At 43.6% G+C, this 19,454-nt stretch overlaps 1 protein-coding gene and 2 long non-coding RNA genes across 6 annotated transcripts; 2 read left to right on the top strand and 1 right to left on the bottom strand.

The window, feature by feature from the left end:
- The first annotated feature begins 575 nt into the window (after positions 1-575).
- On the top strand, positions 576-1,700 carry LOC144718936 (uncharacterized). The gene is made up of 2 exons (XR_013585505.1): positions 576-1,155; positions 1,655-1,700. It is a non-coding gene; the product is annotated as an uncharacterized LOC144718936 (long non-coding RNA).
- LOC144718931 (uncharacterized) lies at positions 1,697-11,195 on the bottom strand. The gene is made up of 3 exons (XR_013585504.1): positions 9,830-11,195; positions 4,161-4,226; positions 1,697-1,924 (listed from the first exon to the last, which is right to left on the bottom strand). It is a non-coding gene; the product is annotated as an uncharacterized LOC144718931 (long non-coding RNA).
- Positions 9,042-19,034, top strand: LOC144718916 (uncharacterized). 4 transcript variants are annotated; one of them, XM_078594537.1, is made up of 7 exons: positions 9,042-10,089; positions 11,268-11,358; positions 12,057-12,342; positions 13,033-13,235; positions 14,395-16,007; positions 16,745-16,839; positions 17,821-19,034. In XM_078594537.1, the coding sequence occupies exons 3-5, from the start codon at positions 12,116-12,118 to the stop codon at positions 15,222-15,224; spliced, it is 1,260 nt and encodes a 419-aa protein (XP_078450663.1). In that variant the 5' UTR covers positions 9,042-10,089; positions 11,268-11,358; positions 12,057-12,115; the 3' UTR covers positions 15,225-16,007; positions 16,745-16,839; positions 17,821-19,034. The 4 variants fall into 4 exon arrangements, with proteins under 4 accessions (XP_078450663.1, XP_078450672.1, XP_078450653.1 ...); XM_078594546.1 differs by having other exon boundaries at positions 12,060-12,342; XM_078594527.1 differs by lacking the exon at positions 11,268-11,358.
- Positions 19,035-19,454: the final 420 nt, after the last annotated feature.

Below are 19,454 nucleotides of genomic sequence, written 5' to 3' on the forward strand. Positions count from 1 at the left end.
TGGCTGTCGGGGAGACAGCTGGTCTGTCTCCCCGACAGCTATCTGGTCTGTCTCCCCGACAGACCGAAAGAACCAAGAAGATGAATCCCTGCAGTCACGAAAGCTTTAAATCGAAAACTATGGGCTGTTTCCCACTCTTTTTAAGGGACTCTTGTTCGGGAGCCTGCAGCACACAAAGCCGTGACCCAGTGACGTCACAAACATGTCATTAGCATGCGTCGACTCGGTTTCCTGGGCAGAGTGGCGCTGTAATGCGATTATAATGAACGGTGACCGAATCACTGATCAACATTGCAGTCGGATCACCCATTAACGGTATCGATATCATATTCGGTGCCTCGATTCAGGAAGTGACATAGAATCTGTCATGTTGCAGCATCGCGCTGGTTGCTGGAAAGGAAGGGGATCTGCAGCTTACAGCAGCCCTGACTGATAGCAGGCCAGGTGATAGACCAGAGAGGGATCTAGGGGAAGGGTCATGGAAGGGGTACACCAAGAACCCGCTGGTAGGTTCCAGAAGGGGGCGTGGCCGGGGGCGGAGCCAGGCCACGCTGACAGTATAAAAGAGGCCCCCCCCGGAGGGGACCTCGTGGCTGTCGTTTGGAGTGGGATCCCGTCGTGCTGCTGAAGTCTTCACCGTCGTCTCCGTCTTCACCATCTCGGCGTCGCCAGTCAGGCAGTCTACCAGCTGTCCTGACTGGGAACCGTAGTTACTAAGTGTTACTGTCAGGCCATGTTAATAAACAGAGTGCCTCCTACTCTTAGTGTCTCTGAGTCAGTCACTCCACATGGGCAAAGACACACCTATACAGGGCATGGCTATATTCTTCCATATATGGCTGATCGCTGATCGGTGATTTCGGTGGCTGTGCAATTTTATCGTATTGCAGCGCCGAGCCCAGCAACTTTGCTTTTTTGCACTATTATTCTGCCTCACGGCAGGTGTTTTGCTCCACGGCAGGAGTGGGGGTGTGTGTAAACAGAAATTTCCTGTTTTGATGCCGAGTTTGGTCACATGACCAGGAAGTTACGATTTAAGATTTCCTCTCAACCACGCGGGTGTCAGCCATTACACAGTACAAAATGAAGGCACAAATAACGTCTCGGTGACCACAGGTGCATCTGTTCATTGTGAGACTTTAAGAAGCATTGTCTGTAAGTTCGTTTATGTTCTTATAATATTGGGAATGCTGTTATAATGTTAGAGTGACCGTTATAATGCTGTAAATGCCTTTATAATGCTGTTAAATTGTTATGATAAATATGAGGCCTAGTTAAGAATGAAGCTTGTAACTTGCCTTATTGTAAATGTTACTTGTAATTGAATAAGTCGAGTCAGACTCGTACCCATGTAACCTTATTGCGATCTTGAGAGCAAGGATGACGACATATCTCATCCACAGTTCAGTATTATGTGTAGTGCTGTACATTTAGGCTGCAGCATGGTGATCACACGATGTGCCCTTACTTAACACAGTAGCTTATTCTCTTGTATAGCTATTCAGTACTAATGTATAGGTGCCTGGTCCATCCAGGATCTGTTGTTGAGTTTCATGTTATCTCAGACAATGTTATGATGCTGTAGTGTTCATTCATTGTATTGATATTACCAAGTATTAACAGATGCTGTATTTGTGCTGTGTTTTTCCATCAGTTTTACCTCGTTCAATTCATTAAATATGTTTGGAGTCGGATGTTCACCCTGGCTCTGAAGGTTTATTGGATGCGAGCTTATCTACTCGGAGAGTGGTGCAACGCAGCGCACAGCGAGGCCGAGACAACTATGCATTTTAGAAGTGTACGCAAATCGCTTCCTCGTTATATTTACACAATATTTCAGAACTCAAGCCCCAGGGCCTCACGCCTCGCTGCTGTCATCAGCTGCCCTGCCACGACACCACTGCCAGTGATCCACTCTTGCCAGCTGTGAAACGACATAATTACAGGCAGATATGAAAATCGTAGTTGACAGAGTGACGTGGGAATCTGCAGTTGACTCAATGCATCTCTAGTTTGTCCTGGGTCCTGCCACATGTCAAGAGAATGGCTCATGTCCCCACTATAGAAGGAAAAATAGAAGGAAAATGTAATTGGGAGCTTGGTCGTGCGGCTGAGATAAGGCATTGTGGTTGCAGGCGGGAACCACATGTTTCCTGTCCACAGCGAACACATGCGGGCACAAACTCACACAACGCCCGCTTCATTTACACTGCACCAGCAACACCTTAAAAGTCACCTGATGCTCACAGACATGTACATGTACAGCCATTTTTGTCAATCCACTGCTGGACTAGGGCTTCCCCAAGCTTTCACGGGTTGGTGAATGTAATAAGCGTAGACGTGGAAGTACGGTACAATAAAGGTATGTGCTGCACTGGTATGTCCTGGTCACCACGTAGCCTCACAGCCCTATAACAGACAGCCTTTTTTTCTGCATGGTGGTCGCCAATTCAAGCCAGTTCTCCTGGCGCTGTAGTTAAGCAATGGTGCAAGCTTATCAAATCCAACCGCGCCATATTCCACCCAGTAGTCTTAGTATGAATGGTTAACACCAGTTTGTTGATCGGCAGCTTGGAAGAATAGGCCAAATGCCATCTAGAGGTGCTGTCTGGAGCTCTAAAGAGAGGTTATTTCTGTCAGCAGTAGCGTGAGCAAGCAATTGCAGGAATGCTTATTTATATTTTTGTTTTACCTTTTCTGAATTAGATATAGGCAGCTGATAAATCGACTAGTGCTTCTCAACCCAATTTCCGTAAAGGTAAGTATATCTCTGTGTGACCCACCAGTTGGTTCTATATATTTCCACGAAGGACAACAACTAGCCTCTGAAAATATTGCAGAATACTTTTCGGGCATTGATACTGCCTCATCAGAAAAATGTGACTGTTACAAGGCAACCAACTAACTTTACTGCAATTATACGAATTGTCGTGACTGTCTCACTGTGGCAAATTTCTTTTTTTTACTCATGAGCCACTTCTCGTCTGTGGCACGCACATCCCGTCTACATTCATGCAGTAATAATTGCCACCTCTTACATCTGCGTGGGAGGCTAGAACAGCGGGTGTCTCACGAAATTATTTAGTAGCCCCCACCATAATAGGAATTTTGCATTTCCGCCACTGACTCAGGGCTGCAAACTCATAGGGAGATCCGTGTGGTTAGCGCATTGCATAGCGTATTAGCAAAACAAACTTAGGTTCACTTCACTGGCCATGGCTAACGTCAATGATGAGTGCAGCAAATCTTAAGAATTACGACAATACAAATGTGAGAGAGTCTGGTTCTACCCTATGCACTGTGAAGGACCATTGCTCAAAACTTCGTCTATGATACGGTATAGGGGCCGTCCATAAATGACGTCACGCGATTTTGGCCGATTCCCCCCCCCCCCTCGTCACACGGCGTTACAAAAATTCAGACCCCCCTCAAATATGACGTCACAAAGCTCTGCCCCCCCCCCGCCCCCTAAAACCATATTTCCATTTTCACACATCGTCACAAATGTCTGACCCCCCCCCCTAGGCGCGTGACGTCATTTATGGATGGCCCCATATACCTTTTTCTTTTAAGGCCACTTATTGACGAATGTGTGGAGTTTTTTTTTGTTATTTCTGGTTCCGTGGAGAGTGTTTCAAGGGGCGTTCATGAAACTCGGATTCGTGAGCAGTCAACTGGCGTGATGTCATAATTTCTCTTTATAAAAGTTGAGTGGATAATGATGCAGCAGATGTAGTAGCCCAGTGCGCTAAGAGCTCACTCAAAGACATCTAGGCATTGTCATTGACAGAAGCCTGACATTCAATCCCCACATAAAACAGATCAGTGAAAAGACCAATTCAAGAATTGCTGTATTACAAAAACTTGTAGGAATGACCTGGGGTGCTCCTCAGATGATGTGCTGCGAACTGCTGTCCTCTAACTGATCGACTCAATGGAAGAGTATTGTGCTTCAGCCTGCTCCAGAAACTAATACATATCTGCTAGATTCACAATTAAATAACACAATACACATCATAAACCGGAATATTAAAACCAGCAATCTCCTGGTTCCTTGTTCTGGTGCATTTTGACACCAAATATCCGGAGAGACGTGCAAACTGCAAAGGCATTTACACGGCAACCTATCCATCAACCAAGACTTCAACAGTGTAACTCACCGCCGATTCAAGTCTTGATCCCCCTTCTGGGATCATCCTGTCACCATCCTAAAATCTCATCCAGATCTGTAAGAGTGTTAGCAAACAGAGTGAAACAACGCAGATGTCTGGAATAAACACCTCATTTCAGACACAAACATCACACCTTATGGCTTTGACTTTCCTCGAAGACATTGATGTACCATCAACTGCATCAGAACATCAACTGGCCGATACATATATCTCTTTCAGACATGGACATCTAAAGACAAACCACACCTCCGATTAGCACGGTTGGCTACGTACGGTGCAAAATAAGTTCAACAAACATACACAGTGGTGCGATTGTGGCCATGCAACACAAAGTATGAACCACATAGAAAACACTGCAAGCTGTGCTCCTTCAATTGAGGGATAGCAAAACTACTCAAACCCTATCTAAATTTGAAGTTTTCGTGACTGCAGGGATTCATATTCTTTGGTTCTTTCGGTAAAGTCACGTAGGTATAAAATAACTTTACCGACTTTACCGAAAGAACCAAAGAGTACTCAAATCCTCTCCTGAAGCCCTCTCATGGCTTCCAAACCTCAACATCGGGACTTTTTTTCCTGAATATATTGCTACCATACACAAGCACAATTGAGTAGAAAGCATACAAAAATGGGATAATGGGTTCAAGACCAGAATCATTCTCATTGACTACGGTATTTTCTTTTACAATTGAAAACATTCATATGTGTAGTGAGTCCAACTGAGTTGTAGACGTTATCTTGGGAGCAACACTATTTATTACACATTAACATGCAACACAACACGATCTACACTCGGGTCTCGAATGCCCATCTAACCACGCTATGGCAGAACTAGACACGGTTCGCTATCTCGGTCCGGACCACTAACAGGGTCCCGGACCGCGTGGCTAGAGGCTTCTTCTCCCCGACGTGGATCTTCGTAACACCAGCACACGAAGAACCTTGAGCTCCTCACGGGGCCCTCGTTATATGCCCCCGGCCCGGAGCTGGCTCCGCCCTTCACCCCGCCCACCTTCCAGGTCTCTCGAGCTCCTTCTCGAAGGTTCCCGAGAGCTCCTTTGGACCACGTGACCGCCCTATGGCCCCCGTCTACCGGTGGCCCCCCTCCAATATCATCCGGTCACGTGACAGCAGGTCAACCGGCGTATCATGCCCCAAGGTAACCCTGGCTGGCTGACGCTCCCTCTCGCTCCATCACTGGGAGCCCGCACCGCACACTGCTTGCGGTGCCACCGCGCTAACCAGCGCTCACCCAAGCGCCGCTATGGCTGGTACTACATCCCGTAACCCGGGCTGCCCGTAATGACAACACGGAAATGGTATAATTAATTTTATTTTATTGTTATGTTATATGTATAGACATTTGAAACAGGGATATCAATCAAGGCAATGATTTTACAACCATAGCATTGATGATAGTCACCAGATCTACATAGTGGAGTGGGTAACGTGGTTGCTTCTCAAGTAGGAAACCTGGGTTCGAATCCTGAAATTTACTTTTTTTCACAAATCTCAATTGCATGTCCACTCAATTATCCTGTTCTACCACGCAACCGCCAGGGGATCACTCTTTCACTACTAGTGAGTGCTCTTATATTGAAAACCCGATTAAATCCAAATGTTCCTGCAAATAACTCCCTTTAAACTGGTATTTAAACATTTAAGCTGTTTAGTAGTGGTGATAGGCCTCCACTTCACGAATTACGCCGAACCTAACCGGCGTGGTGAAGTTTGATCTGGCAACCTTCATGACAGTCACGATGTGGAAAGGGAGGCCTTCACCCATCATTTGATTTAAAATCGGCTGCACATTGTTATTTACATATTTGCTAAAAAGGTTATATACAAATAGAACCAACGCCATAAAATGATGAAATGTGGAATATTTGGCATAGTCATCTGTTAACAATGCAATTTGTAATGGGCATAAGGTTTCACATATATGAATTACATTAACTCTGAAGCGCAGAGCTCGGTGTCATTCAAAAGCCAAGTGAAATTTATGAGACTTTTCGCTGTCTCTTTAAAGTCGGTGGGCGCTGCCACTAGCGGAGGCTGCCGATGAGAAGCGACCCCTGGCAGTGATGGTCTTGGTCATCATTGTAGAGAGGATTTTTGGAGTTGCTAATCAATTATATTCGAATCTTACATTCATTGTGCATACATGGGTGCATGCCAGAATCGGCTGCTTTCGATTAGTATGCGTTGTATGTAATGGGTTCACATGACACAAGAAGCCGCTAGAGGCTCCTATATTGACAATTTAAGAAATCATCGATTATTTAAGAGAAAGGATTCAATCGTTACACCCATAACATATATACACAATCACAAAATGTACGGTTCTGTGAACCGCATGGGGATTGTGCACATGGGCAGATGGAGGGTGAAATGAATTCGTGACATTTAGGCAAGGAGCGAATATCACGCTGTCAATGAAGGTCAGCAGAGAGAGAGAGAGAGACAAGGTGTTAAGGCGTTCAACAAATGCTTCTAGTTTTAGGTCAAATTACAGTATAGTTCTAGTGCAGGTGAATAAGGAACCTGCATTTGCATATATCGCAAATTATCTATTGGGTGGTTCATGTGTTTGTACTAGGCATCAAATAATTGTATTTTACAGTGTGTGTAATAATTAACATAAATTGTCACTCCACTGCTGGATGAAGACCTTCCGATGCTGTATGGTTCCGTGAGGGTTGTTTGACCATGCTTCTTCTTCCGTCAATGTGGATTGAAAACGTTTCGGAATGGGGCAGGATTAGTTCAGATATCAGTCACCGCCTCTGTTAGCGGTGTTTGGGAATCGAACTGGTGTTTGTCGGTTTGAAAGCACAGTACGCAAATGGAAAAGTAAAGACATAAGCCACAGTGCTATTGTGGCCGAGAAAACCACACTATGGACCATATAGTAAACCAATGTAGGCTGTGCTCCTTCAACGAAGGAATAGCAAAACAACACGAACTCTCACATGAAGCTCTCTCGTGGCAAGCAGACTTTGAAATTGGGCATTTCTCATGAACATATTGCAAGAATAAAAAGCAAATCATAATCCGTCCTGATTAATCCATTGCTGGATGAAAGCATCTCCGAAACGCGAGAGTTGGCGACGCTGTTTGTACTGTACTCTGTGAGCCAATCTGTTAATTCATAAGTTGTGTTGAAGATACCAGTGACAGACTCACAAATAATGTGTAGTTTAGTAGTGCTACACGTAATTCCGATTTAATTGCTTACTATGAAAATGTGTGAGTCTGCTAAGGCTCGCATCTTTTCACGCTCAATAAGATATTGACAGGATGAGAAATGCACTGTTAGATGTTTCACGTTTGGTCTGCTTGCTTGCATCATAACGGGAGTCATTATCGTTTCAGCCATCGGAATACTGCAAGTTCAAATCTCGGTTGGCGGATCGCCGCATTCCCTCCAGGGCCGATTGAATTACAATCACTCTGGGTAGTCTACAGAACAGCAGTTTTCCGATGACATTGGGTTTACCTCTAATAACATGCATTGTACATGGGTACATTAAGTTACAATTAACAATTAAATGTGCATACAATTTCATGTTATCATGTTCAATGTGAAAACATTTGGAGTGCAGTGTGTAAAATGGGTAACACGATGGATTTATTCCATATTGCTCTTCATGTACGCAGGCGCCTCCATAATTCCATTCATTTTAACAGTATCCTGAACCTACAAGACACATTTTATTGTGGCTCCTGTCGGAGGAATCCGAAGTAAACGGAAAACCCCACGCATGACGGTGGCATAACGCTCAAAGAACCACATAGATAGCCACCTGTATTGGCATGGCTCATCCAATTAACTCGAGTATCGCCCTCCGTTAGGCTTTTTGCCCCCTCATGGAAACGCTGTAAATGTGACGCTAGGGGGCACGCCAAATGATTTCGCTACTCGGCGATACATATCTGCATTTTTATTTCATAGTTTGAATAGGAGTACGTCTCTACATTTGATAACCCGCCAGACTCTCCCAGGGCGCGCATGGCTTTTTCAAAGGTCAGGGAATCAAATGGCCCTTTGTCCCTGCGATGATGACGTTTTCCAATGAGACCACACTTGTCAATATTTGGCCATTTTTTTAGGAGTGTAATCTTGTACACTGACACACGGACACGCATTTTATGAACGTATTGCTTCTATTCTGTGTCATTTATCCAGTGCTATATTTAAAGAGGGTTCTGCATTTGGGTATCTGGACAATTCCAGATATTAGTGTTTGGCTTCATGTGACAGGAATGTCACATAAACGATGGGATGATACTCATAGCCCTCCCACGGACACGCTTTAAATTCAATCCACAGCCTCAATCCAATGATGGGGCCACATATTACTGTATTGTAGACTGCGCCCAGGGTTTTAATTTCAACCAGATTCGATCAAGTTCGGCGACCCGAAAATACTTTATCCGCACTCGGTACACCAAATCCAGTATACCTCTCGCTAAGGCTTTAACTACTCGTTTGACGTGCCAACTCCAGTCTACGAGCGACCAGGAAAAAAAATGTAGTAAGACATTAAACGATGACTTCATTAACTCCACTACCGTCTCCTCACACCTCAACAGCCATACGCGCCTACAACACCTGGCTATATCCATCTGTGGTCATACCTTCCAAGCAACGAACAAACCTCCCACCCTCCCTCCCTTGACAGACACCCGACCATCACAGACCGCGCGCATTCGTGGTGATATGAACACGACACCGCGTGCCAGGAATGGTGCGCCAGATGAACTTCGTCGGGATTTTGGAAGCTAAGCTGACTTTGAGCCCGCATATAAACAGTGCTCGGATGAGCGAGCATCGTGCACAACATGTGCTATAGGCTGCGCGCGAGGTTGTACCACGGTGCGGGCAACAGAGGCAGGGCAATGCGGTAAATACCATGATTGTATTGCACTATGCCCCGCCGCCCTCACAAACCCCGCACTGACGAGCGTGATGCATGCAGCACGGCATGGGAGGCTGGGGGTGGTTGGTTTCAGTTTCAGTTTTCAGTTTCATTTATTTGGTATAGCCCTGTGAGCCATTCGGCTCTTGAATTGGGTGCAACCGCAACAAACAAAAACATGAACAAGAAACATATTAAAGTGACTACGCGCAAACAGAAAAATCCAGGAAAAGCACCGTATATAAATGCTGTGTGCAAAAATCCCAGTGGTATGCAAGTCAAACAATAACAATCATAGGACAATTTAGATTAAAGTTATCAGTCTAACTCTGTTCTACAACAAACAAATATGGCTAAACCAAAATGTTTTCGAAATCACCAAAATAAATCTATAAAAGCAATGTAACAGTGATCATAGGAACTGTGATTGAAATTTTACAATAAACGATTTACATAACATGTACGGTGTGGTTGGTAATTCCATCATACAGTACTTTATACTTCACCACGCTGGTCGAATACTGCAGTACGATTAAACAGCCCCCACGTCCCGGGCACATCGCCTGGGGGGAAGCCCTCATCCAGTAGTGGGCTGACAACAGGGCCGTCTAACGTGCGCTTTCAAATCCCCATTAGTGCCGCTCGCTTAACATGTTGACAAATTGAAAACTATTGCGTTCGTGGGTGGGTGGTGGCCAGCAAAGGGAACAAAACAGGGCGAGCTTTGAGTCATACCTGTTCTCACGGAAAGCACCGGCGACTCGCAAAGGGCATCAAGCGGTAGCGAGAAGCTGACATGAGAAGAGAGAGGAGAGGTAGCTGCGTGTGAGGGGCCAGCTCATGACAGCCCCGTGCGGGTAACGGCAGGCAGAGGTGCTGTCCGGAGGGGCTCGGACCAATCACCCCGCCCAAACCCCCCTCCCCCATCCAACAGGAATCTTCCACAGGAAGGTGAAATCATCAACTTCGGCTGTCTGTGCCATCACCCATTGCAGGTTGGTGTCACAAACGCACTTTATTTTGACATATGGCGGTCGTCAATGCGGTGCATTGAGTTATGGCTTTGAAGAACACAAAAACTCGGCATATTCGTCAATAAAACTGCCCTAAATGGAACCTATATATGTAATAGACGACGCTTCGGAGCAGCGGCCCTTCTTCATAGCAGCGATCATAGCAGGGGTCAAATCTCAATGCTCTTAAGAAGGTAAATTGCTCGAAACGTCGGCTGTTACTGTACATTATTTCCTTTTAGAGCAGCGTTTTTTTACAAATGCGCTGAACCTCTAAATTGTGCACCACCGTCCAGCGTATTGTCAGAAATGTGTATGCGTGATTCAAGCTTTGTAGGGTTGAACATTGTTTCGACTCTAATGACGCGCGTGTTGGTAAGCCGAGTCTTTTATTTAGGCGTGGTGGTGGTGGATGAATGGCCCGGGGTGCATGAGGAAATGAAATGCTGCTCAGTACAGTTCTGTTGTGTATTACACCATTTTAGCGCCCAATGTGGAAATTAAAAGAGTGTTTATAGAAATGCTGAACAACCTTCCTGACTCTTATTCACATCATATAATGTGTTTGTACTTCTTCCAGTCTCAGGGGAGCTGTTCCATTGTTTTTTGTAAATGAGTTTTACCGTCGTAATATTATCTGTTAAGGAAATTAAGTGGGCTTAGGCAGGACACGTGGCTATAATGGATTGATGGTTGCCGGTAATCGAGACTAACGGTAGACTGGCAATTGAAGGGTAGAATATTATTTTATAGGACGTCCACCTCGTAGATGGAGTGATGAGATCAAGTCATGTGCAGATGTTAACTCGGATTGTTGCATTGCGGGACCGTGATAGATGGTGACGGCTTGGGAAGGCCTTTGTGCAGCAGTGAATAGATCATGACTGGTGATGATTACTGTAAAAATACTTGACTGCTTTCGCATAATATGAGCCACATGTCTTGCTATGCAATAAAACAGTATCCATATTAAATATACAGCACCATTACCCCTGATAAATAGTCTTACATCGTCTGAATAAGATATTGTCAACAACATACTTAACATAAGCGGCGGTTTGTATGGCAGCGAATCGACATATAGCCAGATGAACTGATGACTTAAGTAGAACTGGGATATCAAATTACAGTATCTGTACATGAATCTATTTTGTGCATAGTACAAACAGCTGGTCTGGCGGGTGAAGTCCTGGTGACTCTACCTATACTGGTGTTTGTGATTTGTACATTTTAAGAAGAGGCTGTTAACAGGTACATGGCAGCCTTTGTGTGATGCACTCACCGACATGCACCTTTTTGCCAATACGAAATAGGAAAAATAGGGCTACAGCTGCCACGGATATTTGAAACCATAATAGAGCTACGGATAAGAGATATCCAGTACAGTTTGTATCCTATCTATACTTCCCGCCGTAATTCCTATTTTCTAGATTAATATGTTCACCATTTGTTGGCAGCTGATGCAACTTCATCATGGGTTGGTGAGAGTAACGGCAGATTGCACATTTTCAAAGGATATTGCAACTATACCTACTCTACTTCCCTTTTTCCCAGATTGGCCCAGCATATGATAAAATAAGTCTAGACATTAAATAACATAATGTACTTATTATTACTTTAAGAAATTTGAAAAAGGAACGCACAAATGCACATGAAAGTCGTTATCAGTCGCTGACAACTCGAGGTCTCATTAGCTGCACATTCAATTGCAAGCCTGGTATTGCTAAGTTGCCCCACACAAGTAGGTGTGTATGACAAACAGTATTTTTGAAAGTTAGCCATTTCAGGTCACATTGAAACAATTTGCATTTAAGTTTGGTGTGTGTATACTGTATATGGGACTCACCTAAGTTGGCGGGTAATGTCAAGGATGATCATGTGTAAACTCATAAGTTGAAGGGTTTAACTTGTGCCAGTAACTCACGTTAAAGGGTTTTCACCTTTTCCAGCAGTTGGTTCAGGAATCGCACTGAGTGCCGCCAGGTGATCAAGTTTGCCGTGTGCAGCCATGGAGACCGTGAGTCCCCGAGATAAGAAGGGTCCAACTTTGCCTGCTGCTGTCGAACTACGTACAACAAGAAGTTCCAAGCGGGATCTCTGGCTAACCAGCAGGGGAGGCTGGCAGGCGACTGCTGTGGACCTCCAAGCGCCACCCACCACAGGGAGTAATGCCACCAAAGTTTGCCTTGGACACCAGAGCGACAGCCTGCATGCGCACTGCACCCCTCGAGTGTCGTAAGTGAAAAGGGGATAAACTGGAATGTCCTCAATTTCACCCAATTTTACGAGTTAATCTGTTGAGAGAGGTTGAGTAAACAGCACATTCCTTCTAGAAGTGTAATAATGCATCGATTAACATTGATTCACAAGCTAACAATGTATTGATTTGAGTTTGAAATAATCAATTTGTTGATGTAATGGCGTTGCGTGGCTACTCTTTCCTCTACTTTGAAAAAAAACCTTATTCAGTTTCATGGCAATTCATTGAATCTTGCTGGGGACATTATTATACCCTTACGTTTTAGAGACTACACATGGAGACATGGAATTTCTTGGTTCTTCATATATTATTTATTGTCCTCAGTCTTACAAGTTTTGGCCCACCGAGTTAGGAACAATTAACTGAGCCCTCACCACTGAATTTTAAAATTAGATATAGCTATATGCATTCAGAGTACAGGTACGCATTCACACAAGGGAACACACAGTTTTAGAAGCTCATTATGATTCATTTTGATGACTTATCCATTAAAGTATCACTCGAGGCTCGAATTTAACCACAGTATTTTTGTAGTTATTGCTTGTTCTTACATACAAGCCAAACATTACCAACACCACTGTCACCAGCAGGCCTGCACCACTGTTCCACTTTGGTTTTAAAAAATCATGAAGTAAACCTCGAGCTCTCGCTGTTTCTCCCAACAGGGTAAGCGAGCTGCTTTGTAAGCGTTCAGAAGACCCAGAGAAGGTCCTGTACAACCTGGGCTTTGGGAAGGATGAACCAGATGTCACCACCAAGATCCCAGCACGTTACTTCTCCAGTGTGTCGCAGGCACGGGGGATCAACGGGCAGGTGCTCCTCGCATCGCAGCTCGCACGCCTCTCAGGCGAGCACTCTGGTCTCGAGCGTAAGTTGCCTCTTCGATGTTCACAACGTTTCTCTGTCGTGCTGTTTAACTCACAGCCACAGCAGGCTCGGCCAAGTCTGCCTTCAGCTGCATGACTATCAACAAGGCCATCAGGAAGAAGAAATTGCCAGTTACAATTCCCATGCTCAGCTAGGTGGTTTTCTGGTGCTGTATTTGTATTTGGCAGAGTTACAACAATTATGTAAGGAATAATTTAAACTTAAAACCCAACAATTTACATTTTATGAAGGTCTTAACAGTGTAATTTATAGATGTCGAAAATATGGATTTTTTTTTTTACTGTAAACGGTTAAACATTTTGCTCAAACAAAACTATGAATTATGCTTAATTATAAAACAAAATTATGCTGTGGATTAAGAATAGTTTTAGACTTACAAAATATATATACTAATTAGGCAAATTCTGCAACTAATATAATTGATGGTTTAATTTTCACCTTGTTTTATTTGTTCGCGATTGCTTTAAACTGCAGTCTAATTGCCATAAACTGGATGTTTGTGAGGTTACATTTTTTTGCAGTTTTTACGGTCCATTTAAAACTATTTTTTACAGGAGATAGCCCCTGTTTTCAGTTGTGTGATAATAGCTTTTATACATTATGTGAAAGGTACTATATAAGTAAAGGCCGTAATTATAATATATATTGGGGGACACACCCCCCCCCCCAATATTCAAATATGCTCAATATATATTGCTATAAAATATATTTATGTTTATATGATTGTGGTTATGGTTGTACTTTATTAATCCCTAATCTCTGCCATTACATACAATGAAACAAGAAAATATAAAAAAGAAAAAACAGAGCAATGTAATACAATACACTATTAGACATTATTGTAAAAAAGAGATAAAAAGTCCATCCTATGTGTTAGTGATTTTTTTTTTATATTTTGGGCAGGAAATTCGTTTTCAAATTTAGATTTTTTTTCTGGGGGGGGATCCCCACACCCCCTGGAAGATTTTGTCCCCCCCCCAATGTTGACTCCATGGCTATGGCCTTGATATAAGTAAATAAAATATTGATATTTATGATGATGGTGGCGGTGGTGGTGATGATTATGTTGATACTATAATACACTGATAATAAATGACTCATTTTTATCTTGGAGAGGTCACATATCTTTCTGTGCACAGGCCGTTTCCGCCAGGTCAGGATGCTGGCCAACGTGGCTGACACGTTGAACCAGATCTACTCTCAGGTGTCAGGAGTGCACGTCCCGATGCTGCTGCCACTGGTGCGCACCCGTAGCCTGTTTGTGCAGCAGGGACAGGGCGAAAGAGAGGAGGACCAGTGCACTAGCGTTGGCAACATTCAGCGCTCTGGCAAGACGAAGGTTGCCCGCAGGCTCATCAAGACTCTGTCCAAGCACAAATTGTTCGGTGGCACTGTTAACATGACAGATTGCAACAGCTTGATGCTGGTCAGACAGAAACTCACCGTTCCCACTGCCGAGCCTGGCAAAACGTCATTACAGCGACCTGCCATCGCCACTGCTGGTGGCCATTTAACAAGAGAGAGCATGCTGGCTGAACCGTCACTCAAGACTGTACATTTTCAGTTTGGCGAGGCTTTAATAGCAGCAGGTTTAACTAACACTTGTCTGAAAGTGGTTGAAGAAAAATACTCGTGCACGTGTAGGGATTGCAGAGAGCCAGACTCAGGGACAGAGGTTACTTTTCTAAAGTCTGGCATCTCAATGCTCACAAGCTGCAAGGTGGGCACAGCTGGTGAAGAATCAAGGGCTTCTGGGGAGCACAGAGACGAGCCCTCCGATGTCATAGGCTGCTTTCAGACAAAATTAACTGATGAGGCGGAAATTCCCATGAGCATGCAGTCATGCATCCCACGACCCAGTGCAGTCGTGCACAGAGACAAAGGATCATCAACTACCCACCACGGCCCGCAGGACAAGCCCAGACTCAAGGACTCGTTTGACCTGGAAGAGATGGGGGTAGTGGATTAAGGATGTCAGCTACCTACCTTGGAAACCCATTACTGTATTTTTCCCCCCCCTCCATATGTTCATATTTTGCACCTTCTAGTATGTAATCACAGTGTTTAATTTTAAAGAAAGTATTTGTTTAATATTTTATTTTTTTATTAACACTCTTGTAAATTATTATAAGACAACATTTTCATAATTTGCTTTTAATATGATTTCATGAGTCATAGGAACCCCCACCAAATGTGTTTTTTTTTTCATATAATTCGATGGCAGTCATATATATCATAACAGTTTACCTTAGTGGACATGATGCATGAGAGGGTTTTAATGTAGTGTAACCTTAATTTTAATCAGGTGAGATCCCATTTATACATGTCCTTTGTATGGAATATCCTGAACATGGGACATAGATGCTAGGGTACAGTGTATAAAATTGTTATAATGCAAAATAAATTTGGAAAAAGTGTAAATATATATAATAATATATTGAATATGGCAGATTACAGTGCAATTTCAGAAAGTTGTAATTACTGAAGATAATAAGTCATACTATGGTATGTAATAATTTAATGTATTCTTACTCATGGCTGCTATTAAAATGCAATGCTACACACATACACTGCCACCGATATGCGGAGTGTGAAACGGTTTCAAAAATATATACACGTATACATTTGCAGCAAAATATGAATCTGTTTATTCCAAGTCCTAAATCACCTCACCCTCGACCCTAGGTTCTGAGTAATGATGGAGAGACCTGCCGAGCAGGGCTGCACTCGGCGGGAGAGAAAGAGTTCTGGGGTAAGTGGACATTTCTAAATTAATGCAATGAGTTTGCTTTCCACCGTTTCTCAACTCTTTACTTTCTTCAGCTGCCCCTCTATCTCATTTAATGTACACACAAGCATGCATTAATTCGTACATACACACACTCATTAGGGTCCTTAGATTAAAACTAAAATATAATTCTGATTATTTTAATAAATAGGGTGATTGACTTATATATATTCAGATAAAATAATAGGGATACATTGAACAGAACACGACAATTCAATTCAAAACCTCTGAAATCAATGCTACTGCCTACTCTAAATATTCAATCACTTGTTGAGAAAAAGGTCATAAATGGATCACCCTGTATTTTTTTTATCAACTATTCTGAATGACATTTCGATGTTACATTTGTTTCATTCATTTTTAAATCTCGAATCCAGGTTTTGTATTAGGAAAATTGTATCTGAATTGTCTCAAATTACGGGTTTCTAGCGATTGCAAAAGAATATCACCGGAATTTACTCACTCGGTCACGCAGTCAAGACTGTGTTGTTATGTATCCGTATTATTGTACATGGAAATTGAGTTTTCAGGTCCATATGGCGTACAGCCATTTCAATACGGGAAAAAAGTGTCTATTTGTTTGTGTTTCTCCCTTGTGATTGTACTTTGTATGATGAACGTTGAGATGTATAAGGGCACGGGGTGACTAATGAGGTATGGCACCATCACACGCGCCAACCCTGCGTGTATACGCTGTACAGGGCTCCCAGCGCGGACCGGCAGTGCACATTCAGACAGCAGTGGCTATGCCGAAGACCCGGCCATCTTCGACTGCAGCTCTGCTGTGCACCACCAAGTAAGACAATCCATTTTCACCAAATGATTAAGATCGTTATATCAATTTCCAAAAACTTTGTAATTGCAGTGTGCAGGTTTATTACAGTTATGCTTTGCTGTATTTCTAGGAAAAATCTAACTTCAAAGTTCTTGAACTGCAGGTTACACAATATAAGCCTGCATCATAGGTTTCCTATAATGCATATGCTATCAGTTAAACAGTGTGCAATAAAATATTACATTTAACTATGAAAATGATGACTCGTATAGCCACTAAGGCCATGAATTACACAGGGATTTCTTAAAAAATTGTTAATGTAATAGCTGCAGCATTTATGTATAAACTTGAAGTGTTGTGTTATTTAATTATTTAGTACGTTTTTTTTATAAATGTACAATGACAATTAGGATATTTTACAAAACTGGTGATATGATTATGATGGTTTTTATATTGTATGATATATCATATATCGGCTTATCATAGGAAACTTAATGCGGATCCGCCTGATGGATTCTATAACGATCAGATAATGATCGAATTTCATTTATAAGGGTACAACCTGCTAGCGATGCGGATATTTTTCAACGGAAAATGTCAATGGCCTAACCTAATTAAATGAATATTCCTAGGATTAAATGGAGATGCTGCAAGTGTTTTTTGTGTTTCAGTCACAGTTATCTTTAAACCAGTGATTAGCATATTGCACTTAAATCCGACGACCTGAGTTCAATTCTTGGTAAAAGCTAACATCAGCGAGTCAAACAACCCACACCGTCATCCAGCAGTGGATTGATAATGGGGTGTAAATATTGTGAGACTAAAGAGCCCTAATCAACACGTGTCTAATTGGAGAAGTTAGTATCAAAGAGTATACTACCGATAAAGGCACAAGGATTAGACCTTGAGGACGTCTGGCATTAAAACACCCCAATTAGTGTGCTATACTGAGAGCTCGGTTGCTTTATGTTTCACCCATGAACGGTATTTGATCGTTAACAGCATAGCACGGACTCGCTGAGTGGTGCTGACAGCCAAACGAGCCAAGGGATCCACTTAGCACCATCATGCATCTCTGAACTGTTGCCATGCGGATCCCTGCTGCCTCCCTGTGATATGCGGTCGTGGCCACACCTCGGTGAGGCCGTGCCCTTGGCTGACAAATGTCATCGTGACGGAGAAAGAATTGGGCTCAAGACACACCCAGCAAAGAGCTTCTACGAGCAACCTGGGGGATTGCACTTTTCCGCTTTTGAGGATTTCATCGGTGGGTCACAGACATTGAAAAGGACGCAGAATGGGTTTTCTGACTCATTGGGAAGCCCACTCATCTACAAAGTGCCTCAGAGGAACATATTCTCATCACGCACACCCAACAGGCAATGCGCAGCCTGCCAGACAGAGCATGTCCCTAGCGAGAACGACAGTGTGAATGCTGATGATGAATGTGTGGCCACTGCACCAGGTGACGCACAACATCACTCACTCAGGGAACACAACAAACAGCGGTCGGTGTCCACTCAAACGGACAGTGTGGACACATCCAGTATAATCAGGGATGCTGTCCCTCCAGCTTGCACGTTCTCACATCTGCCTCTGCGCTCCCACACAATGATAGTGATGGGAGACCACGAAAAGACTTGCGAGTTTGCAATGTCCAGTCGTGGAGGCACGCCTGAGACCCAAGATGGGACTTCGGGCCATCAGAAGTATGCGTGCACCAGCAACAATCGCGTCCGGTTAGCATGTGTGCGGGCATCATTGTGAATGCCATCTCCACCTGCAACATCAGTGCCACCATCGAATGTACCCAGAATGCATCGATTGTCACAAGAGCTGTGAGCCACGTATGCTCTTCCGGTCACGCAGTCTGGATGATCTTGTCATGAGCAAACGTGCACTGCACTACAGCCTCATTGTCCAAGTGTGAACCTGTGCGATTCGTCGCCACTGCCTGTGGGCTGCAAAAATGCTGTTAAATATGTACCTATATTCCTTTGTTACGATCGCCACCTGGTGGTGTTTTGTGTTACATTCAGCGATTTTTGTTATCGCTGGAATTGATATAAAGCATCAGGGTTCATCGCATTATCAGTAAGTTTGCCTATGACACCTTCCGACGAAGAAGGAAGATACATCATACATAAGTTAATGAAATACTTTCTAAGATGTATTTGTTCTCGGGAGTATATAATAAACAAAATTAACGTAAAAAATGCTGTCGTTGTGTCATGGTGACCACACTGGACTTGCCATCCAGAGATTGTCTGTTCGATCTCCTGGCATGGCAGTTGAAACAATTAGCAATATACACAGCACCAAGACCCACCAGCAGCAGATGGCTGCATTGGTAACAGTAATGTTTTTGGGTAATAACACCAGGGTAAACTGCTTGGGTAGGCAAACCTAATCTTGCAGAGTGTATTGTGCACTGTGGTAGCCGTTGAAAGACGACCTTTGTCTATGTTTTTGTGGTGCTGATGGATCGGACCTGCAACCATTGTAACCACAACCAAATGAGTCGTGGCCGCCACAGGAGTTGCCCTCGACCTGTCAGCCAAGCCCTGTCGGCAGTTCTCTGTATAAGAGCCTACCTGCCCGTCTATTTATCACCGCGTATCTGCTTGCCCAAGGCT

Source organism: Lampetra planeri, chromosome 1, assembly GCF_965212315.1.
Source record: "Lampetra planeri chromosome 1, kcLamPlan1.2.h2, whole genome shotgun sequence".
NCBI classification, from domain to species: Eukaryota; Metazoa; Chordata; class Hyperoartia; order Petromyzontiformes; family Petromyzontidae; genus Lampetra; species Lampetra planeri.